At 44.5% G+C, this 19,679-nt stretch overlaps 1 protein-coding gene across 1 annotated transcript; it reads right to left on the reverse strand.

Moving 5' to 3' along the window:
• Positions 1 to 1,237: 1,237 nt before the first annotated feature.
• On the reverse strand, positions 1,238 to 15,702 carry LOC144299995 (2'-5'-oligoadenylate synthase-like protein 2). The gene is made up of 6 exons (XM_077875941.1): positions 15,286 to 15,702; positions 7,498 to 7,786; positions 6,529 to 6,704; positions 5,572 to 5,813; positions 4,776 to 4,917; positions 1,238 to 2,500 (listed from the first exon to the last, which is right to left on the reverse strand). Exons 1-6 carry the CDS (start codon positions 15,481 to 15,483, stop codon positions 1,988 to 1,990), a joined length of 1,560 nt encoding a protein of 519 aa, XP_077732067.1. The 5' UTR covers positions 15,484 to 15,702; the 3' UTR covers positions 1,238 to 1,987.
• Positions 15,703 to 19,679: the final 3,977 nt, after the last annotated feature.

Genomic DNA, 19,679 nt, shown 5'->3' on the forward strand with positions numbered 1-19,679 from the left:
GGAAAGATGGAATTGTCCTTACCTGAGACAGGAAAGACTGGGAAGGGCGCAGTGTAGAAACCTCTAAGCCTTGTATTCTCATCCGTAAAAGGGGAGGCAGCATTAATCCTACTCCTCCACCTAACTTCTGGGGCAGCTGTGAGGATAGGAATCAAATGACATCATGTCAATAGACACGCTTGGTGTCAACGCCTTGTTGATGCACGGAATTATTAATTTACTGAGGCATAGAAAAAAAGAATTTTATTGAGCTGCGAAAACAGATCTTAGTCAAGGCTTTTGGATACCCAACCTACTCACATTCACTCAGTGAGTAGCTGTTCATTCCATTTAGGTTGATGAAAGGTTATGGAAGAATTTGATTAAAAAGAAAACAACAACAACCAGGGCAGCCCGGGTGGCTCAGCGGTTTAGCGCCTGCCTTCGGCCCAGGGTGTGATCCTGGAGATCCGGGACCGAGTCCCGAGTCGGGCTCCCTGCATGGAGCCTGCTTCTCCCTCTGCCTGTGTGTGTGTGTATCTCTCTCTCTCATGAATAAATAAAATCTTAAAAAAAAAAAAACAAAAACAGGCAGGTTGGGGTGCCTGGGTGGCTCAGTCCGTTAGGTGTCTGCCTTCAGCTCAGGTTGTGATCCCAGGGTCCTGGGATCAAGCCCCATGTCCAAGGCAGGGAAGCTGCTTCTCCCTCTCCTTTTACTTCTCTCCCTATTCCTCCTCCTCTCTCTCTCTCTCTCTTTTCTCTTGCTCACGCTATCTCTCAAATAAATCTTTTTTAAAAAGGGGGTTAGGTCTAACAGCACCCAGGCAGTATTTTGCCCTGGGGCTGTGTGAGCACTTTTGATTCTCTCTTGCTATGCATAGCTTCATTCTCTGTGTGGGGGGGCTTTTCACTCATATGCAGACTTAAGCTTTGGCTGCTCTGCTCTGACTGCATTTCTGCTCAGACATTCACTCTCATTTAACTATACCAGGAACTGCTGTACTTGATCCCACCGCCCAGGGCTCACAATCTGAGAGGCTAAGTAAAACCAGGAGATGGATTCTATGCTAGGTCAGCTGATCACTCTCGGTCCATTTAGGTTTGGACACATGAATGAAGCTATTGGGTAGGAGGACCCCGGCGAACGTGGGCAATTTCAAAGAATGAGACATAGCAGGGAGTATCCCAAACCGTGTGGTCTCCAAAATGGCATTGGACTGAGACCCTCACAAAGACAATAGGGAAGAATTCAAAGTCATTCTTTGGTTGGTTCATTTATTCAGCTAGCATGTGCAGAACACGTGCACCAGGCAAGCAGCATTCTAGACTATGGGGACACAGGAATAAGGTACTTGTCAAGTCTCATTAGACCAGGTAGACTGATGACCCAACAAAGGAACACAATGAGGGTCCCAAGTGCTTTCACAGAAGTCCGAATCGGGTGTAGGAGCAGGAAGTGATGCAGTTGGCTATATGGGGCTTCTAGCAATGGTTCTCAAACTTGAGCATGCACTAGAATTACTTGGAAGGCTTGTTAAGATTGCTGATCAGTGAATCAGATTGCTGATTCACTTAGGTGAATCTGGGATAGTTGCTGAGAATTTTCATTTCTAAGATGTCCCCAGATGATATGCTGATTCTGCTGGTCTGGGGTTTATGCTTGGAGAATGATGACTTAGAGCTTTGAGTTTTGAAAGATAGAAGCACAAGAGAAAGGGATGGTTGAGTCGGTCACTGTGTCACGATCAGGCATTTAGTACTCTGGAGCTGCATGAGTATGGGCACCTCTGGTGTGTTTTGTGAAGAGGAGAGATTGAGAAGCAAGCAAGGGCAAAATTGTCAAAGACCTTGAATGCCCAGCAAAAGAACTGGAACTTTATTCTATAGGTAATAGGAGCCATTGGAGGACATCATGCAGGGAAGGATAGATTCATATTTATGCTTCCAAAAATCACAGTCGTCTGGGTAGAAAGGGGTAGGTGAGAGAACAGCGCCATAGAAGTCTACATCATGTAAAAAGTCTGATCATGGGTAGTCCTGGGGACCTGTGGCTTCTCCTAATGAGTGTGATTGTGTCACAGTCTTTGATCTGTAGGTCTGAGAGGCTGCGGTGATTCCACAGTCTCCGATTCTGGAACTTTAGTATCTGATCCTCCACGTAAGGTCCTCCGGCTTCCTCAATCTTCTCTTTCAAGTCACGGATGGAGTCCTCAGGGTAGATGGCATAAGGTTTGCTCTGGCCACTAGAGTCCTTCACGAAGACCTGGATCTCAGAAGGGAAGGTCTCTAATACCCGGATGTTCACTTTAGAGAAGATCCCATAATGTGCAAGTGTCTGCTGGCTGCTGAGCAGTTGCCGTTCCCCTCCTGGCTCCTGGAAAGAGAGACGCTGCTGCCCGTAGAAGCCAAACGTCCTCTTGATCTCTGCTTTCATCTTCCAGATGGGACTGTGAGGGTCCACTGAGAATGTCTGGGGCTCCTCTCCTGCCTTTTTCACCAGCACCTGGACATTTCTTGCTGGCTAGTAGGGAAGGAGAAGCAGATAAGGATGTCAGGCACTGGGATGTATGGTCAAGGATATTCATTGTAAGATCCAAAGTCTGGAGCAGTCTAAAATTCTTTCAGCGGGGCAATGGTCATAAAAGAGAAGGTATTTTCCTACTTTCCTCCATTGGATCAAAATATAGCTATTAATCCAGGGTGGCCTGATGTTCCCACTGGTCTAGGGCAGTCCAGGTGTGTGTCCCTTGTTTTGGCATAAGCAGCATCACAACATTTCATACTCAAAAATATCCTGGTTTGGACTTTCTGTTATATGGTCATACCCTTTTAGGTCTATAGGTGTGGATACAGAATTGTCTTTCTGATAATTGAGGAACCAAATCACCTAAGTAAATAAGTAAATAAGTAAATAAAAGTAAATAAAATAAGTAAAGTAAATAAAAGTAAAAAAAATAAGTAAATAAAAGTAAATAAAGTAAAAAGTAAATAAAAGTAAATAAGTAAATAAGTAAATAAAAGTAAAAAGGCAAAAAAAAAAAAAAGTAAGATTACAGTTAGAATGTGCTAGTGTGCAGGTGGCGTATCTATCCATGGGAAGAGACGCAAGACATTGATCAGTGGATGTTGGGGAGAGGCTTGAGATGGGAGGGAAACTTATTTACTCACTTGCTTACTTCATTGATTTATTGTAAAAGATTTTATTTATTTATTTGAGAGAGAGTGTGAGATATCACAGAGGTAGAGGAAGAGGGAGAAGCAGCCTTGCTGCTGAGCAGGGAGCCTGATGTGGGGCTCCATTCCAGGACCCTGGGATCATGACCAGAGCCGAAGGCAGACATTTAACTGACTGAGCCACCCAGGCATCCCAGAAACTGACTTTGTGTGTTCTTTTTGAAGGTTTGATATTTTTTTTTTTTTTTTTGGTTTGATATTTTCTTTGCTAAAAATGTGTGCTACTTTTTTCACAAAACAATAATATTTAAAAGATTATGGTGAGGGTTCTTAGCAAGAGTTGGAAGACTGTTCATGAATCTTGCCTCACAGTGGGGCGGAGTGGGGAAAGAGGAGGGATTGGGGGGAGTGGAGCTCCCAGTCTGTTGGACATGACAGCCAGTGGGCCTGGGCTGGGTGGTGGGTCCTTCTCATCCACCATGTGGGAGCTGCTACAGATTTGCCTTTGATTTGCCTTGAAGCCAGCTTCAGAATTTCCCTGCAGGCTATGAAATGTGGGACTGGCAACGATTTGAGCTGATAGCAATGTCCTGGTCTCTGAACCCTGGATTCCTATGTGGTGTTCAGACCCAGGACTGCTGTGACAGTGTGGGAAAAGCCATGCACAAGGTAGCTGCGGGACTGGCATTGCTGTCTGCAGTGGAATCCTATGCTCCTTCCTGATTGCTTCTGGATACATCATTAAATCTCTCTCTCTCTCTCTTTTAAGGTTTTATTGTTTATTCATGAGAGACACACAAAGAGAGGCAGAGACACAGGCAGAGGGAGAAGCAGGCTCCCTGCAGGGAGCGGTTGCTTAACTCAATCCCAGGACCTTGGGATGATGATGCTCTAGGCCGAAGGCAGATGAGCGCTCAACCACTGAGCCACCCAGGCATTCCTCTCTCTTTTTTTTAAATAAAGATTTTATTTATTCATTTGAGAGAGAGAAAGAGAGAGAGAGAGGGGGGGAGAGAGAGAGATAGAGAATGCACACAACCAGGGGAGAAGGGCAGAGGGAGAAGCAGATCCCCACTGAGCAGGATCCTGAGATCATGACCAGAGCCAAAGGCAGAAGATGCCCAAACCAGGTGCCCCAAATCTCTCTCTCTTTTTAAATAAGTTTATTTATTTTATAGTAATCTCTACACCCAACATTGAGCTTGAACACAACACTGAGAGCAAGAGTCACATGCTCTTTGATTGAGCCAGCTTGGCACCCCTTAAATCTCTTTTTTTGACAGCAAGAAGTTGAGCTTTCAACAACCCATAATAGGGAATATGTTACCCCACAGGGGTATGTATGTATGTGATAAATTCTTTTGGTTATCTCTCAAATGGCTACAGAGTAGGGCAGAAACCGGCTGCCCATTTCACAGATGAAAGAACTGAGGCCCAGGGACTTGGAGCAGAAGGGGAAAACTTGCACAGCTGGTTGGCTGGGACATCTCCATGGGCGGAGGGGGGGGTGACCTGTCCTGAGGTCTTAGAGGCACTATGGTAGAAGTTGAGGGGATTCATGGGGGGAGGGGCTGAAGGGAGGTCATCACTGAGTCATGACTGAGGGGTGGGGGTGATGGTACCTGTACGTGCCAGCCCTGGCTGGGGTCTTCGGTCCTGCAGCAGGCCTGTCTTAGGCAGCGAGCAGCCTCTTTGGCCACCAGATCCCATCTCTTTTCACTTCCCAGGTTGTTGGTAGGATCGGCTGGGTCCAAGATAACTGGTCTGGGAGGAAGAAAAGGAGTGGATCTCCATCACACTTAGGACTCTGGCCTCTGTAACTCAAGTCTGTGGGACTTCCTGCAGCTAAAGCTCTTGGTTCATGATTAGAAGTGTAAGCTAAGTTGGCCCAATCAGAGTGAATCTCATGGATTCTGCTTAGAATGCTAGGGCAGGGGTGCCTGAGTGACTCAGTGGTGGAGCGTCTTTGGCTCAGGTCCTGATCCCAGGTCCTGGGATCGAGTCCCATATTGTGGGCTCCCTATAGGGAGCCTGCTTCTCCCTCTGCCTGTATCTCTGCCTCTCTCACAGTCTCTCATGAATAAATAAAATCTTAAAAAGAAGAAAAAAGAATTCTAGGGCAAAGGTGCTTTCTCTCCTTTGGAGTGCAAAGGAGGAGTCCAGATGACAAGACTGGAACTGATGTCGTTATGTTAGCCTGAATTCAAAGGCAAAACCCAGGGGAGGGACAGGCTGATGGATTTCACAGAATGGGACCCTGATGAAATAGTGACCATTTGTATCACACTATACCTGAAGCTTCATTTATCCTTGGACTTCTCAGTTACAAAAGCCAATAAATTATCCTTAATTTAAAAACTGTATGAGTTGGGTTTTTCCATTCCTGGCAGCCGAAATTAATGCAACCAACACACTCACCTGCATTCTTTCAACTGTTGTTTGATATGGATTCTGACAGTCTCATTTTGGAAATCATAGTACTTGGTCCAATATATGCAGATGTCTTCATAATCTAGGAGGAGTTCCATCACAGCTCTAAACCCTTCATCCAGGTTGAAGTTGTCGCTTTTGTCTGTACCTATTTCCCAGGCGTAGATAGTCAATAGCTCAAATGCATATTTGGGGGGCAATGCTGCGTTTCGATATTTAGGTTTCAAGCACTTCAAGGTTGGGGAGAGAGGGAGAGAAGGAAAGAAGGAGGGAGGGAGGGAGAGAGAGAGAATGAATATGAGATGCTATCCTGGGAATTGAGAATTTACATGTCTCTCTATTTCCAGGTCCCAGTAATACTTTGTCAATTTCAGGAACATCTGGCTGGCTCAGGTGATAGAACATGGGACTCTTGATCTCAGGGTTTGAGTTCAAGCCCCACGTTAGGTGTAGAGCTTGCATAAAAACAAACAAAAATAGTAAAGAAAAGAACTACTTTGTCAACTCTACTTTACATTTGGATTATATACCACATCCATGAAATTTGAAATGGGCCCAGCAGCCTGGTCTCTAGATAGATTATGTCCTGGATGGATTACATCCTGCAGCCATCAAAATTTCAATGAAAGAGAAAATTGGAGCCTCTCATGGACCTTCTGGGCCTCATCAACCTATGTGGGTTTTCTTTTATTTTCAAAGATTTATTTACTTGAGAGAGAGAGCAAGGGAGAGAGCACACAAGCAGGGAGAGGGGGAGGGGCAGTGGGAGAAGCAGACCCCCCACCTAGCAGGGAGCCCCACAAGGGACTGGGTCCCAGGATCATGACCCGAGCCAAAGGCAGACATTTAATCGTTTGAGCCACCTGGGGGCCCCCATCTTTTTCTCTTAAAAAAAATGTTAGTATGTGCACGCCCTCCCTCTTGCCCCTGCACCCAGCCCTGTACCTGCAGATACCAGTGCTTCACCATCCGTAGGAGGTTCTTCAGCTTAACAGGGCAACTTTTCACAAAGTGCCTCTGCAACTCTGTGAAGCTTGGCGAGAACTCCCCTGGGGGGCCACCACTGGTTATTAAATCTTCATAGATTTCTGGTGATGGTTTAAAGTCGGAGGAAAAATGTCCTGGGAGAGAAAAGGACCTGGTTCAAGAAAATCCATCCTTTGAGGAGAGGAATATGGGGAAAAAAACTGCTAGGTATAGAGTGTTCATAAATTATCTCACACAGTCCTTTCTACCGCATTCTTTTCCCCACTTTACCATAAAACAAGTGGAAGCTTACAGGGTTTGGGAACGCCCTCAGAAGTCACAGAGATTTTAAATAATTCACAGTGGCCGAAGACTTACCATGTGTCAGACACTGGGCTAAGCTCATGGAATCCTTAGAACAGCTCCATGAAGTAGGTAAAATTAAGAGGAACCACAGGGAGTGCCAGTGTTTGTGGATCAAACACGGTCAAATATTGTCAATTTCCTATGGTTCAGCCTAATATTATCCCACTTAACAGGTTGGTACATTGAATCTTGGAGGTGTTAGATCTTGTCCAAGATCACAGTTAGTAAATCAAGCCAAAATTTAAAAATATTAAGGGTCCTGTTTTTTAAATGATTGCCATCTAACTCCAAAGACCTCGACGTGCTCACTTGTCCTGGTGTTTCCCAGAGGGTCAGAGAAGAGACTCCTCCTTGGGTTGGGTGGGAATCCAGATGTCCCCTCTCTCCCCAACATGGGATATGGTAGCACATGCATTTATGGAAGGACTGAACTCCCAGGTACAGCTCTAGTTGCAGCCCCCTAGAAAAAAAGCAAACTCTGCTTTCTCCCCCCTGGTTTCTACTTTTCTAAACCTCCCCAAGGCCAGATCAGTGAAGGGTCCCTGACTAGCTTCCCTGGCCTCAAACCATCATTGTCTTTACCCAGAGCATCATAAGCTGGGAGCACATCCACTCCAATGACTTCACTGGTCTTTCTGGCTTGGACCTGGAAGGACAGGGAGCGGGGGACCCTGGTTGTCTCTTTCTGAGGGATGATGGTGATGCTGTAGGCCAGGTTCTTGCTATGCTGAATCAGCCTTTTCTTGATGAAGCTGATGATTGATCTGCGGTGTGCTGCTTGGTCTTGGAAGCTAGAGAAGCAGCTCAGGAATAAAACCAAGTCCACATCAGAGCTGTAGTTCAACGTTGTCCCCTTCCCAGAAGAGCCACCCTGTGGAGGACATTGATGTTGAAGCTCCACCTCCCTCAGGGCCTGGAGCTTTGAGGTCGGGGTGAAGCCAGCAGCAACCATGTTAGGCTGTTTACACGGGTGCCAAAAGGAGCCTTTGGTCTCCTCCTCCCTACTGGTGGGGACTTTGCTGACCACATCTTTTAGTTGAGTTAGAAAAATTAAGTACATAATAAACTATTCAAAGGATATAAATGAAATGTAAAGTACCACGGGCACCTCAGGCACCAATAGTTACCAGCTTCTTATAGATCATCCCAGAGATGCTTGATGCCTAAACACATGGTATCCAATATGGTAGCCAAGAGCCACATGTGGCTATTTCCATTTAAGTGGAATGAAATTTAAAAATTCAGTTTTGAAAAAAAAATAAATAAAAATAAAAATAAAAATTCAGTTTTGGGCAGCCCAGGTGGCTCAGCAGTTTAGCGCCACCTTGAACCCAGGGCCTGATTTTGGAGACCTGGGATTGAGTCCCACATCAGGCTCCCTGCATGGAGCCTGCTTCTCCCTCTGCCTGTGTCTCTGCCTCTCTCTCTCTCTCTCTCTCTCTCTCTCTATTCTGTCTCTCATGAATAAATAAATACTTAAAAAAACCCTTTATATAAAAAATAAAAAAATAAAAATTCAGTTTTTCAGCCATACTAGACTCACTTCAACTGCTCAACAGCCACCCACAGAGAGTGATGGGAAGAGCATGTATAGAACATTTCCATCACTAGGAAAGTTCTACCGGGCAGCTCTGGCAAGCATATTTTTACATATAAATTTTGTGCATACATTTAGTGTGTATGCACAAATATATTTTTCAGACTTCATGTGTGCGCATGTGTGTTTATGCAGGGATGCTGGAAACCCTAGTGCATCGGCAGCAGGCATGTTCAGAGAATGAGGCCCAGGTGTAGCCTTGAAAGGTGCATCATAAATCTTTCCTCTTGGATAAGAAATAAGCAGGAAAAGGAATCTGAATGTTATGGACAAGCATCCAAATCCAGGCACAAGGCGATGATGGGGTTCCCCCACCAGAGCGGGACAGAGGATGGAAAGTCCTACCTGCCCTTAATTCATTTGCAAGCCATTGTCCTCTTGCCAGGTCCTTTCTGCCACTTAGTGCTGATGCACTTGGCAGAGAATGAACCAGAAAACCACATGTGCCTAGTATTTGGTCAAAAGAAATCTCAACAAGAAAAGCAGAGATTGAAGTGTAGAAAGGCAACCACTGGGGGTGTCTGGGTGGCTCAGTCGGTTGGGCATCTGCCTTCAGCTCAGGACATGACCCCGGGGTCCTGGGATTGAGTTCCACATCGGGCTCTCTGCTCACTGGGGACCCTGCTTCTCCCCCTTTTTCTCCCCCTGCTTGTGCTCTCAATCTCTTTCTCTCAAATAAATACATAAAATCTTTAAAAGAAAAAAACAAAGGCAACCAATGTCCTGGGGAGTGTTTTTTTAAAGACTCCCACCCACATTTCAGTGGTTATTGCTATGCCTGCCATAGCACCTTGAACCTCTAAATCCCGGCAGTTCTGAGGGGTGGTCTCTGCTCCTTGTCTAAACAACCTGAAATGAACATGTCCTCTGAGGAAGGAGACCTGGAGGGCTCCTTCAGTAGGCAAAGAAGGGGGGTGGCCCTTCTCTGTCCCACATACAATAAGTTGATTTTATTTGGAAATAATTATAGATTTGCAGAAAGATAGTTTAGAGAGGTCGGCTGTGCTCTTCACCCAGTTTCCTCCCAATGGTCATGTCTTATGTAAATATAGCCAGCAAATCAACACCGATACACTGCATGTAGTGCTAAGACATTTCATCACATGTGTAGATTCCTGTAATCGCCACTGAAATCAAGATACAGGACAATTCCACTCTACTTCCTCCTTTAACTCCTTTAGAACCACACCCACTTCCCTCCCTGGACCATCCCCAAACCCTAGAAACCACTAATCTCTTTTCTATTTCCATAATCCTGTCATCCTGAGAATGATACAGATGCAATCACAGTCTATGTGAGTTTTTTTTTTTTTTAAGATTTTATTTATTTATTCATGAGAAACACACACACACAGAGGCAGAGACACAGGCAGAGGGAGAAGCAGGCTTCATGCGGGGAGCCCGACGCGGGACTCGATCCTGGGACTCTAGGATCACGTCCTGGGTCGAAGGCTGGCACTAAACTGCTGAGCCACCAAGGGATCCCCATGTATGTGACTTTTTGAAGCTGGCTTGTCTCTTTTCATTTAGCACAGCCCCTCCCCCCCTTTTTAAGTGGAGCCCAACATAAGGCTTGAACTCACAACCCTGAGATCAGGACCTGAGCTGAGATCAAAAGGCAGTTAACTAAACTGACTGGGCCACCCAGGCGCCCCTAGTACAGTGCTTTCGACATCCATGCTGTTCCACATATTACTAGTTTGCTCTACTGTAATCACCTTTCTTATAGGTTGTCCCTCGAGTTTTGACTTCAGTCCCCAATTTGTCTGCTTACTGTTTACTTTTCAGAGTTCTCAGATTCTTGCTTTTTGGTGTCTGTCCAGAGTTTCAGCTGCAATTTGTGTGTGAGAGAGTTTGTACTCCTTACTTCATCTTGGCTGGCACCAGAAATTACTAGCATTAGTTTTTGAAAATCATGAGGGATTTTTGACTTCAGATTCCTATGTAACCTTAATTTGGCACCAGCTTCCTTCACCCAATGAAACAGAATAGCAGAAAAAAAAGGAAGAATATGGATGTTAGTGGGTGGCAGTGATCAGGCCCAGCAAGAGACGTCTTTGAAAAAGTTACTTCTGGTCCTAGAAGACTCTCCAGGCCACTCATAGTAGGAAATCCAATGAAGTCAGTACATCAAACTCAAGAAAATTATAGCACCCTCACCACAATAGAGATGAGACCTGAAATAGTAGATGCAATTAAGAAAATCTAGTGCTCAACCAGGTCCAGAAAGACAAAGAACTGTTGAATTATGTAACCTCTTCCTTCCTCTTCATATAGAAACAGAAACATTTGTTACAAATATGTGTCCTTTTTGCTATTGCTGGTTTACCAATGTTTATAGGGTGTTTAACTCCATAAATATTTGGCTCTATGCATTTTGTAAAAATTTAAATTCAATCCGCCAGCACATAGTATAACATCCAGTGCTGGCTCCAGGCATTTTTGATAATAGTTGGACATAGTTACTGTAGGAGTATTTAAACTTCTAGAAATAAACATCATTGAAAGAACAAGAGGAAAAGGAAAGTGATTTTTTTCCCTTCTCCAAATAGTCACCACTTGACATACACCCATAAAGGTGAGAATGGGAACTTCAAGACATGAGTATTTGAAGTAACATAAATGGCAGGTCTCCAATGGAAACACAGCATCTTCAAATCCATAGAAGAGCTTTATTTGGAACATATGTTAAAACACTTGAACACTTTCAAACTCGTCCTTTAGAGACTATGCATCCCATTTCTGAGTCTGATGGGGACTTCCTTATATGGTTTTAGGTCCTGAAAGCAAAGATACTCATGGAGCTCTATAGTAGCATACATTTCAATTACTCCAGGAAGTTCAGATATGTGGAAAAGCCAGAGCCCAGAAGCACAGAGTTTGTATCTTTTAAAGCAACTACAATAGTTTGTATTTCTTGAAATTCCATTTGGAAGCTCATGCTTTGCTGATGACACCTGAATCTTTTATTTAAAGATTCTTTGGGGTGCCAGGGTGGCTCAATCAGTTGGGTGACCTACTGTTGATTTTGGTTCAGAGCATGATCTCGGGGTCATGGGATCGAGCCCTGTGTTGAGCTCTGCGCTCAAAAAGGAATTTGCTTGGTATTCTCTTGCAATTCTTTTTTTTTCTTTTGCAATTCTTTAAAGCTGCATATCCTTTCTTTGGCAGCCACAATGTTACAGGATTTGTGTCCCCTCAGGCCAGGGGTTCTTGGTCACACCATTTTGAAGAATGAAGAGGTAGACCAGACAAAGAATGGTGGGCAGCAAAGCAAAGTTTATTGAACAATAGTGCAAAGCTCATGGAGAGGGAGGGGACCCAAGAGGTTGCCATTTTGGCATTCAAATCTACAGATTTTTATAAGCTCTTTTGCAGAACAATCTTGAGCATCCTGAGTGTGGGCCCTTTGTGGATTGGCCACTCAGGTGTGCCACTCAGGGCTTTGATCACGCACCTGTATACCTATTGGGTTATTGTTCATGTGCTGATTGTCTTTTGGACATTTGGACACCAACTGTCTCAACTTGTGATAACGACCAATGGTTTATGGTTGTTTTGTTTCAGGATGTTTTGTAAAAGTCACTCCTGCAGAGACTGCTAGACGGGATGCTACTGTGGTGCTAAGATGTAAAACAGGATGCTAGTGTGGTTTTGTATTAGCTGTCCTGGTTCCCTGTTTTCTTGTGGGGTACCCTGGCGCTGACTACCTAAATGTCCAATTAGTTCCTAACAATACCACCCCCCTCCATTAGGCTTTATTTACTTAATAATTAGATGTATGAAAATTAAGGGAAGCCTCACAAAACAGAGTCTGAGGCCAGAGGGCGAGGCCCTCAGGAAGAGTAGTGGAACTGAATGCCAAATATAGGAACCATCAATTACAGACTCCCCAACAGAACTATAAATAGGAAAGAAACATCAATTATAGGCTCCAGGGTGCCTGGGTGGCTCAGTGGTTGAGCATCTGCCTTTGGCTCAGGTCATGATCCAGGGGTCCCAGGATGGAGTCCCACATTGGGCTCCCCATGTGGAGCCCGTTTCTCCCTCTGCCTATGTCTCTGCTTCTCTCTCTGTGTGTATCTCTCATGAATAAATAGAATTAAAAAAAAAAATACAGGCCCTAACATGAAAAGATGTACATTGCATTTTCTATAAGAAATCGACTACCCCAGCAATTCAGCCAATGAGAAAGTCTCATCACTCTGAATAGGCTTCCCTTCAAAATAACCTCTCCAACTTCCTCTTCCTTCTTCCTAAATTCCTCTTTTGTGTATTGGACTTCCCTATGGTCTTGCCATAGCTGGCCTGTGCTGAGTTACCATTCTTTGTTATTCCTATTAAACTCATTTTGCTGGTAAAATAACTGGCTGTTTTTTTTTTTTTTTTTTTTTTTTTTTAGGTTAACAGATATCTTTCATCTAGCAAAAATTGGCAAAACCTAGACCGATGATGATCAAGACACCTGATTTAGGGTGATATGTTAAAAGTTGAGTTACAATGTAGTACTTTCCAGGAAAAATCCCCGCAGAGACTGCTAGACAGGATGGTGCTAAGGTGTAAAACAGGTCGCTAGTGTGGTTTTGCCTTAGCTGTCCTAGTTCTAAGGCTATAAGTGAGTGTTGAATTACATGGGCAGCCCCTAAAAATCCATTAACCCATGAAGTACTCATAATTGCTAGGTACATTCTAATACAACTAAATATAGTGCCATTTTAGAAGAAAAATATAGATTATGACTATGAGAGTGCAGGTTTTCTTTTTTCTTTTCTTTTTCTTTCTTTCTTTCTTTTTTTTCTTCTTTAAAGATTTTACTTACTTATTCATAAGAGACAGAGAGAGAAAGGCAGAGGCACAGGCAGAGGGAGAAGCAGGCTCCATGCAGGGAGCCCAGTGCAGAACTCGATCCTGGGACCGAAGGATCACACCCTGAGATGAAGGCAAATGCCCAATCGCTGGGCCACCCAAGTGTCCCAGTTTTCTTTTTTCTTTTAAAAAATATTTTAATTACCTGACAGAGAGGGAGCACAAGCAGGGGGAGCAGGAGAGGGAGAAACAGGCTTCCCACTGAGCGTGGAGTCTGATGCCAGACTTGATCCCAGGACCCTGGGATCATGACCTGAGCCCGAGGCGGACGCCTAACTGACTGAGCCACTCAGGTGCCCAGGTTTTCTTTTTTTAAAGATTTTTTTAGAGTGAGAGCAAGAGGCATGAGAAAGAGCACAAGTGGAGTGAGGGGCAGAGAGGTAGAGAGATGGAGGACTTGGAGCTGAGCCTGGAGCCCCAGTAGGGCTCTATCTCTTCACCTCCCGACCCTGAGATCATGACCTGAGTGGAAACAAAGCATCCCATGCTTAACCAAATAAGATACGCAGGTGCCCTTACCGGTTTTCTTAAAAAAAGGAACAAAAGCATACATTTTGGAGAAGCTTGTTATAAATATTCCATCTGCCACCCTGGCAATCAGCTGGATCCCAAATTATCATCCTGATCATCCTCCTCCTTCGGATTGGTAGGATAATTTACAGTTTAAAAGCACCTTCCCGGGCAGCCTGGGTGGCGCAGCGGTTTAGCACCGCCTGCGGCCCGGGGCTGATCCTGGAGACCCGGGATGGGTCCCGCGTCGGGCTCCCTGGGCTCCCTGGGCTCCCTGCGTGGAGGCTGCTTCTCCCTCTGCCTGTGTCTCTGCCTCTCTCTCTCTCTCTCTGTGTCTCTCATGAATAAATAAGTAAAATCTTAAAAAAAATAATAATCATAGATTTTTTTTTTTAAAGATTAACTTGGGATCCCTGGGTGGCGCAGCGGTTTGGCGCCTGCCTTTGGCCCAGGGCGCGATCCTGGAGACCCGGGATCGAATCCCGCGTCGGGCTCCCGGTGCATGGAGCCTGCTTTTTTCTTTTAAAAGCAGAAAAGAAACCCAGGCAGACCCAGGCATAAAAGAGACCCCCTCTGCCTGGGTCTCTGCCTCTCTCTCTCTGTGGGTGACTATCATAAATTAAAAAAATAAAATAAAACAAAATAAAAAAGATTAACTTTCATAAATAAATAAAAAAATGTTTGAGAAAAAAATAAAAGCACCTTCCCACAGTTTATCTCATTTATTCCTTAAAACGAGTCTGGGTAAGATACGGATGCAGTGAAATGCGGGGACACATGCACCCCGATGTTTATGGCAGCAACGTCCACCATAGCCAAACTGTGGAAGGAGCCTCGGGGTCCATCGAGAGATGAAGGGATAAAGAAGATGTGGTCCACGGCTACAATGGAATATTCCTCAGCCATGAGCGACGACAAATACCCACCATTTGCTTCCACGTGGATGGACCTGGAGGGTATTATGCTGAGTGAAATAAGTCCATCGGAAAAGGACAAACTCGATATGGTCTCATTCATTTGGGGAATATAAAAACTGGTGAAAGGGAATAAAGGGAATGGAGAAAAGGAGGGAAAATATCAGTGAGGGTGACAAAACAGGAGACACACCAAACTCTGGGAACTGAACAAGGGGTAGTGGAAGGGGAGGTGGGCGGTTGGGGCGACCGGGTGATGGGCACTGAGGGGGGCACTTGGCGGGATGAGCACTGGGTGCTATGCTATATGCTGGCAAATCGAACTCCAATAAAAAAAATAAAAATAAACCAAAAAACCCCGAGTCTGGGTGATGGAGGGGGATCCAGAGATGCAATGACCTCTCCTCCGGGGTCACAAGGTCTCTAGGCCACAGGGCCGGGATGCACCCCCACCCCACCCCACCCCACCCCGTCCCTGCTCACCTTCACCACCTTCAGCACCCTCACTTCCTGGTCTAGAACCAGCTCATCACGGAAGCACTGGTCCCGGAAGAAACGCTCGATTCTCTGCCAGGCATCCTTCACTTCCTCCTTCCAGTCCCCCTCGGGCTGGAGGCTCCGCTCCACGAAGGCAAGCAGCCGCTCTGCGGGGGTTTCATACAACTTCTGCACGAGCGCCATCTCCCCCTGCCCGCGGCCCCTCGGCGTAAATTCTCTCGGCTTCTGTCCCTGCCTTTTAAGGGGGCTACACTAGCCTTTCTCCGGGGGCCGGGGCGCACTTTCTAGGTCTCCTCATGCTGCCTTTGGTCCTCAAATCTGCTTTTTTCAGGGAGTCGTTGCGGCTGCCGTCATTTGGAAACCGAAACTGTAATTTCCTTTCCGGGTTTAGACTCGGGGGTAGTTTGGGGGGTGCAGCTCAGCGTGGAGCCAAGCGCCCTCTGGAGGTCACCCGCGGAATCTCCGGGCGATCGTTTCCCGGCGTCCCGGAGCCGGCCTCCCCGCCTCCACGCCCATCTCCTGCAGCCTGGAGAGGAGACCTCGCCCCCCACCCCCACCCCCACCCCACCCCACCCCTACCCCACCCCACCCCCACCCCCACCCCCGCCGCGGGAGCAGGATTGTGTCTACCCGGGGGGTCAGGAGGTGCTGATGCCTGGGTGGGGGGTGCGGGGCTTGGGCTGAGCCTGAGGAGGTCCTGGGGCCAGGCCCAGGATGAACTGAGCTCTTTCTTCTTTTCTTTTTTAAAATTTATTTATTCATGAGACACCACAGAGAGAGGCAGAGACTAGGCAGAGGGAGAAGCAGGCTCCTCGCATTGGGAGCGCCATGTGGAATTCGATTCTGGAACCCTGGGATCACACCCTGACCCAAAGGCAGACGCTTAACCACTGAGCCACCCAGGTGTCCATTGAGGTCTATTATTGCATCTTTGAGAAAATAAGAAAATAGAACAGTTCATTTGCCCCTTCAGAAACGCTGGGTTTTATTTGTTTTCCAAAGATGCCTTTTACATAGAACTCCTCCCATTCCCCTTATTTATCCTCCTCAATCCGTTTACTCACTTTCCTACATTCCTTGTGTTATCATGCTGGGTCTGAACTTGAAATGTCTTTTCTTATTTACAGGTCACTTTGTTGTCATCATCTCTGCTAGCTTGGATTGTGATTTTTTTTTTTTAGTTGAAGTCTTTTCTATAATTGAGTTGTAGTAGTTCTTTATATATTCTAGATACATGTTTCTTATAAGATACATGATTTTCTAATTTTTTCTCTACATTGTGGGTTATCTTTTTACTTTTTAAATCATGCCCTTTGAATCACAAAATTTTTTTAAATAATAAATCTATTTTTTATTGGTGTTCAATTTGGAATCACAAAAATTTTTAATTTTGCTATGTCCAATTTATGCATAATGGAGTCTTACGAGTTGAAAGTTATTTAGACCTTAAGTCACATCCTCATCAATATTTCAGTCCTACAAATTAAAAGCCAACTGTGAAAGGGTTAGGGAAAGATATAAATTAGTTCTAGATCGAAAAAAGCACCTTACAGGGCACTTGGCTGGCTCAACTGTTAGAGCATGAGACTCTTGATTTTGGGATTGTGAGTTTGAGCCCCAAACTGGGTATAGAGATTACTTGGAAATAAAATCTTAAAAAAAAAAAAAAAAAGTTCATCACGGACACATCATTCTTCTTTTGAAATCCTGTGGTGGCTTCCTTCCTCCTGTCTGTGGTTAAATTTCAGGCTTCTTCATGTGGTTGTAGATCAAGGTGTCTCTGATTTCAGCGGCCTCATCTCTCACTACACTCCTTCCTGTTCTCACTTCCTGAAACTTCCCAGCCTTCAGACCTTCTTGTGATGAATTTACTACTATGCACCTACCCCCTAATCTGCCGAATCCCACTTGTCCTTTGGGATCCTCCATGAAACCTTCCTCATCCCTGCAGGCAGTAAGCTCAAGTTCAGGTCCAGTTCCTGGAGCAGACAGTGGTGATGAATGAATGATACATGAAGACAGGGATAGTGTTTGCCTGTCTTGCTTCTCTCAGAGCATCAGAGTATTCCCTAGTTATTTTTTTTCTTATGTTCATTTTTTTTTTCTGTTTTCATGGTATATCTTTTTCTCATCTTTGAATTTTTTAAATTAATAGACTCTTTAAGAGCAGTTTAGGCTTATAGAAAAATTGTTAAATAAATGGAGTTCCCATGTACCTCATCTTCCTCACTTCCCACACACAGATAGACCTATAATTAATATTTTTCATTTGTGTGGCACACTTGTTATAACTGGTGAATTGATATTGAAGCATTATTATTAACTAAAGTTCATAATTTACATTAGGATTCACTCAATGCACTGTACGGTCTGTGGGTTTTGCGGAAGGCACGGTGACATGTATCCACCATTACAGTATCAGACCGGATAGTCTCTCTGCCTTAAAAATTCCCTGTGCTCCACTTGCTCATCCCTTCCTCCCTCTCCCTAAACCCCTGGCAACCACTCATCCTTCTATTGTCTCCATAGGTTTCCTTTTCCAGAATGTCCCATAATTGGAATCATACAGTTGAAGAAGTCTATTCAGACTGGCTTCTTTCACTTAGCAGTATGTGTTTGAATTTCCCCCCATGTCTATTCATGGCTTCATATCTTGCTAAATAATATTCCATTGTATGGGTATACCAGGGTTTGTTTATCCATTCACCTATTAAAGGACATCGTGGTTGCTTCCATGTTTTGGTAATTGTGAATAAAGCTGCGGTAAACATTCCTGTACAGGTTTGGTGTGGACATAAGTTTTCAGCTCACTTGGATAGATACAAAGGAGCATGACTGCTGAATCATACAGTAAGAGAATGTTTAGTCTTGTAACAAACTGCCATAATGTCTTTCAAAGTGCACCATTTTGTATTCCCACCAGGATGTGATGGTGAGCCTCTTTTCAGATGCTTATTCACCATCTGTATATTTTCTTTTCTTTGGAGGTTGTCTTCCAGCCTATCTTCTCCTAGCTTTATTAAAATATAATTGACATATAACAGTGCATAAGTTTAAGATGTACAAAGCAACGATTTGATCTACCTACTTATTGTAGAATGATTATTCTAGTAAGGTTAGTTAAAACTTTTGACTCTTTGGAAACCACTAACAATCTACTATTGATCTGAAGCCTTACTGATGACATAAACTGTCAACCAAACACACATTTTGTATATTACATACTGTATCCTTACAATAAAGTAAGCTAGAGAAAAGAAATGTTACTAAGAAAATCATAAGGAAGAGAAAATACACTTACAGTCCTGTACTGTATTTATTAAGAAAAAAACCCTGCATATAGGTGGATGCTTGCAGTCCAAACCCATGTTGTTCAAGGGTCAGCTGTATTGTTAACAACAGTCATCATGCTGTACTTGAGATTTCCAGAGTCCATTCATCTTATAACTAGAAGTTTGTACTCTTTGACTACCTTCACCCATTCCCCTTCCCCCCACCCTTAGTACTCTTGGTACACCCCCCACTCCTAGTACACCAATGCACTCTGTTTCAAGGAGTTCTTTTTTGTTGCTGTTTTGTTTATGATTCCACATGTAAATGAGATCACACGGTATTTGTCTTTCTCTGACTTTTGTCACTTAGCATAATGCCTTTGAGCTTGATGCATGTTGTCGCAAATAGCAGGATTTCCTTTTCTCATATGGCTGAATAATAGTCTATTTTATTTTTAAAAAAGATTTATTTATTTATTTGAGAGAGAGAGAGAGAGAGAACGAGTAGGGGGGAGGAGCAGAAGGAGAGGGAGCAGCAGATTCCCCACTGAGCAGGGAGCCCAATGTGGGGCTTGATCCCAGGACCCTGAGATCATGACCTGAGCCAAAGTCAGGTGCTTAACTGAATGAGCCACCTAGACTCCCCAATATTCCTTTTTATATATCAGTTTCTTTTCTGTTTCTGGATCGTTTCTCATTGTAGATTCAAGATGAGGGACCATATCTGTCTTATTGTTGGGTCCCCAGTCCCGGTACCATCACAGCCATAAACAGATGCTCCCAAGAAAGATTATTTTTATTTTCTTTCAAATAAACTGTTTTGAAATAAATTTAAAATTGCAGAAGAGTTGCAGAGGTGGCACAGGCAGCTCCAGTAATACCCCCTACTTAGGTTCTATTGTGATCACCTCACGTGACTGTGGTTATGAAGAAGACAATGTCGTTTTAGTTCCGTTAGCTAAACCCCAGACCTGATTTTGCCAGTTTCCCCTTTAATGTCCTTTCCCTGTGCAGATCCAACCTAGGACACCATGTTGCATTTAGTTGTCCGGCTTACCCAATGTCCTCTCGTCTGGGACAGCTTCTCATTCTTGTTTTCCGTGACCT

Source organism: Canis aureus, chromosome 27 (genome assembly GCF_053574225.1).
Source record: "Canis aureus isolate CA01 chromosome 27, VMU_Caureus_v.1.0, whole genome shotgun sequence".
NCBI lineage: Eukaryota > Metazoa > Chordata > Mammalia > Carnivora > Canidae > Canis > Canis aureus.

Excerpts from the sequence above, each read along its gene's own strand:
- LOC144299995 (XM_077875941.1), bottom strand. The coding sequence starts at position 15,483 with ATGGCGCTCGTGCAGAAGTTGTATGAAACCCCCGCAGAGCGGCTGCTT. Across the intron at positions 5,814-6,528 it reads TGAAGCACTGGTATCTGCAG|TGCTTGAAACCTAAATATCG; the intron begins GTACAGGGCTGG and ends CCAACCTTGAAG. Across the intron at positions 2,501-4,775 it reads GCCAGGGCTGGCACGTACAG|CCAGCAAGAAATGTCCAGGT; the intron begins GTACCATCACCC and ends CTTCCCTACTAG.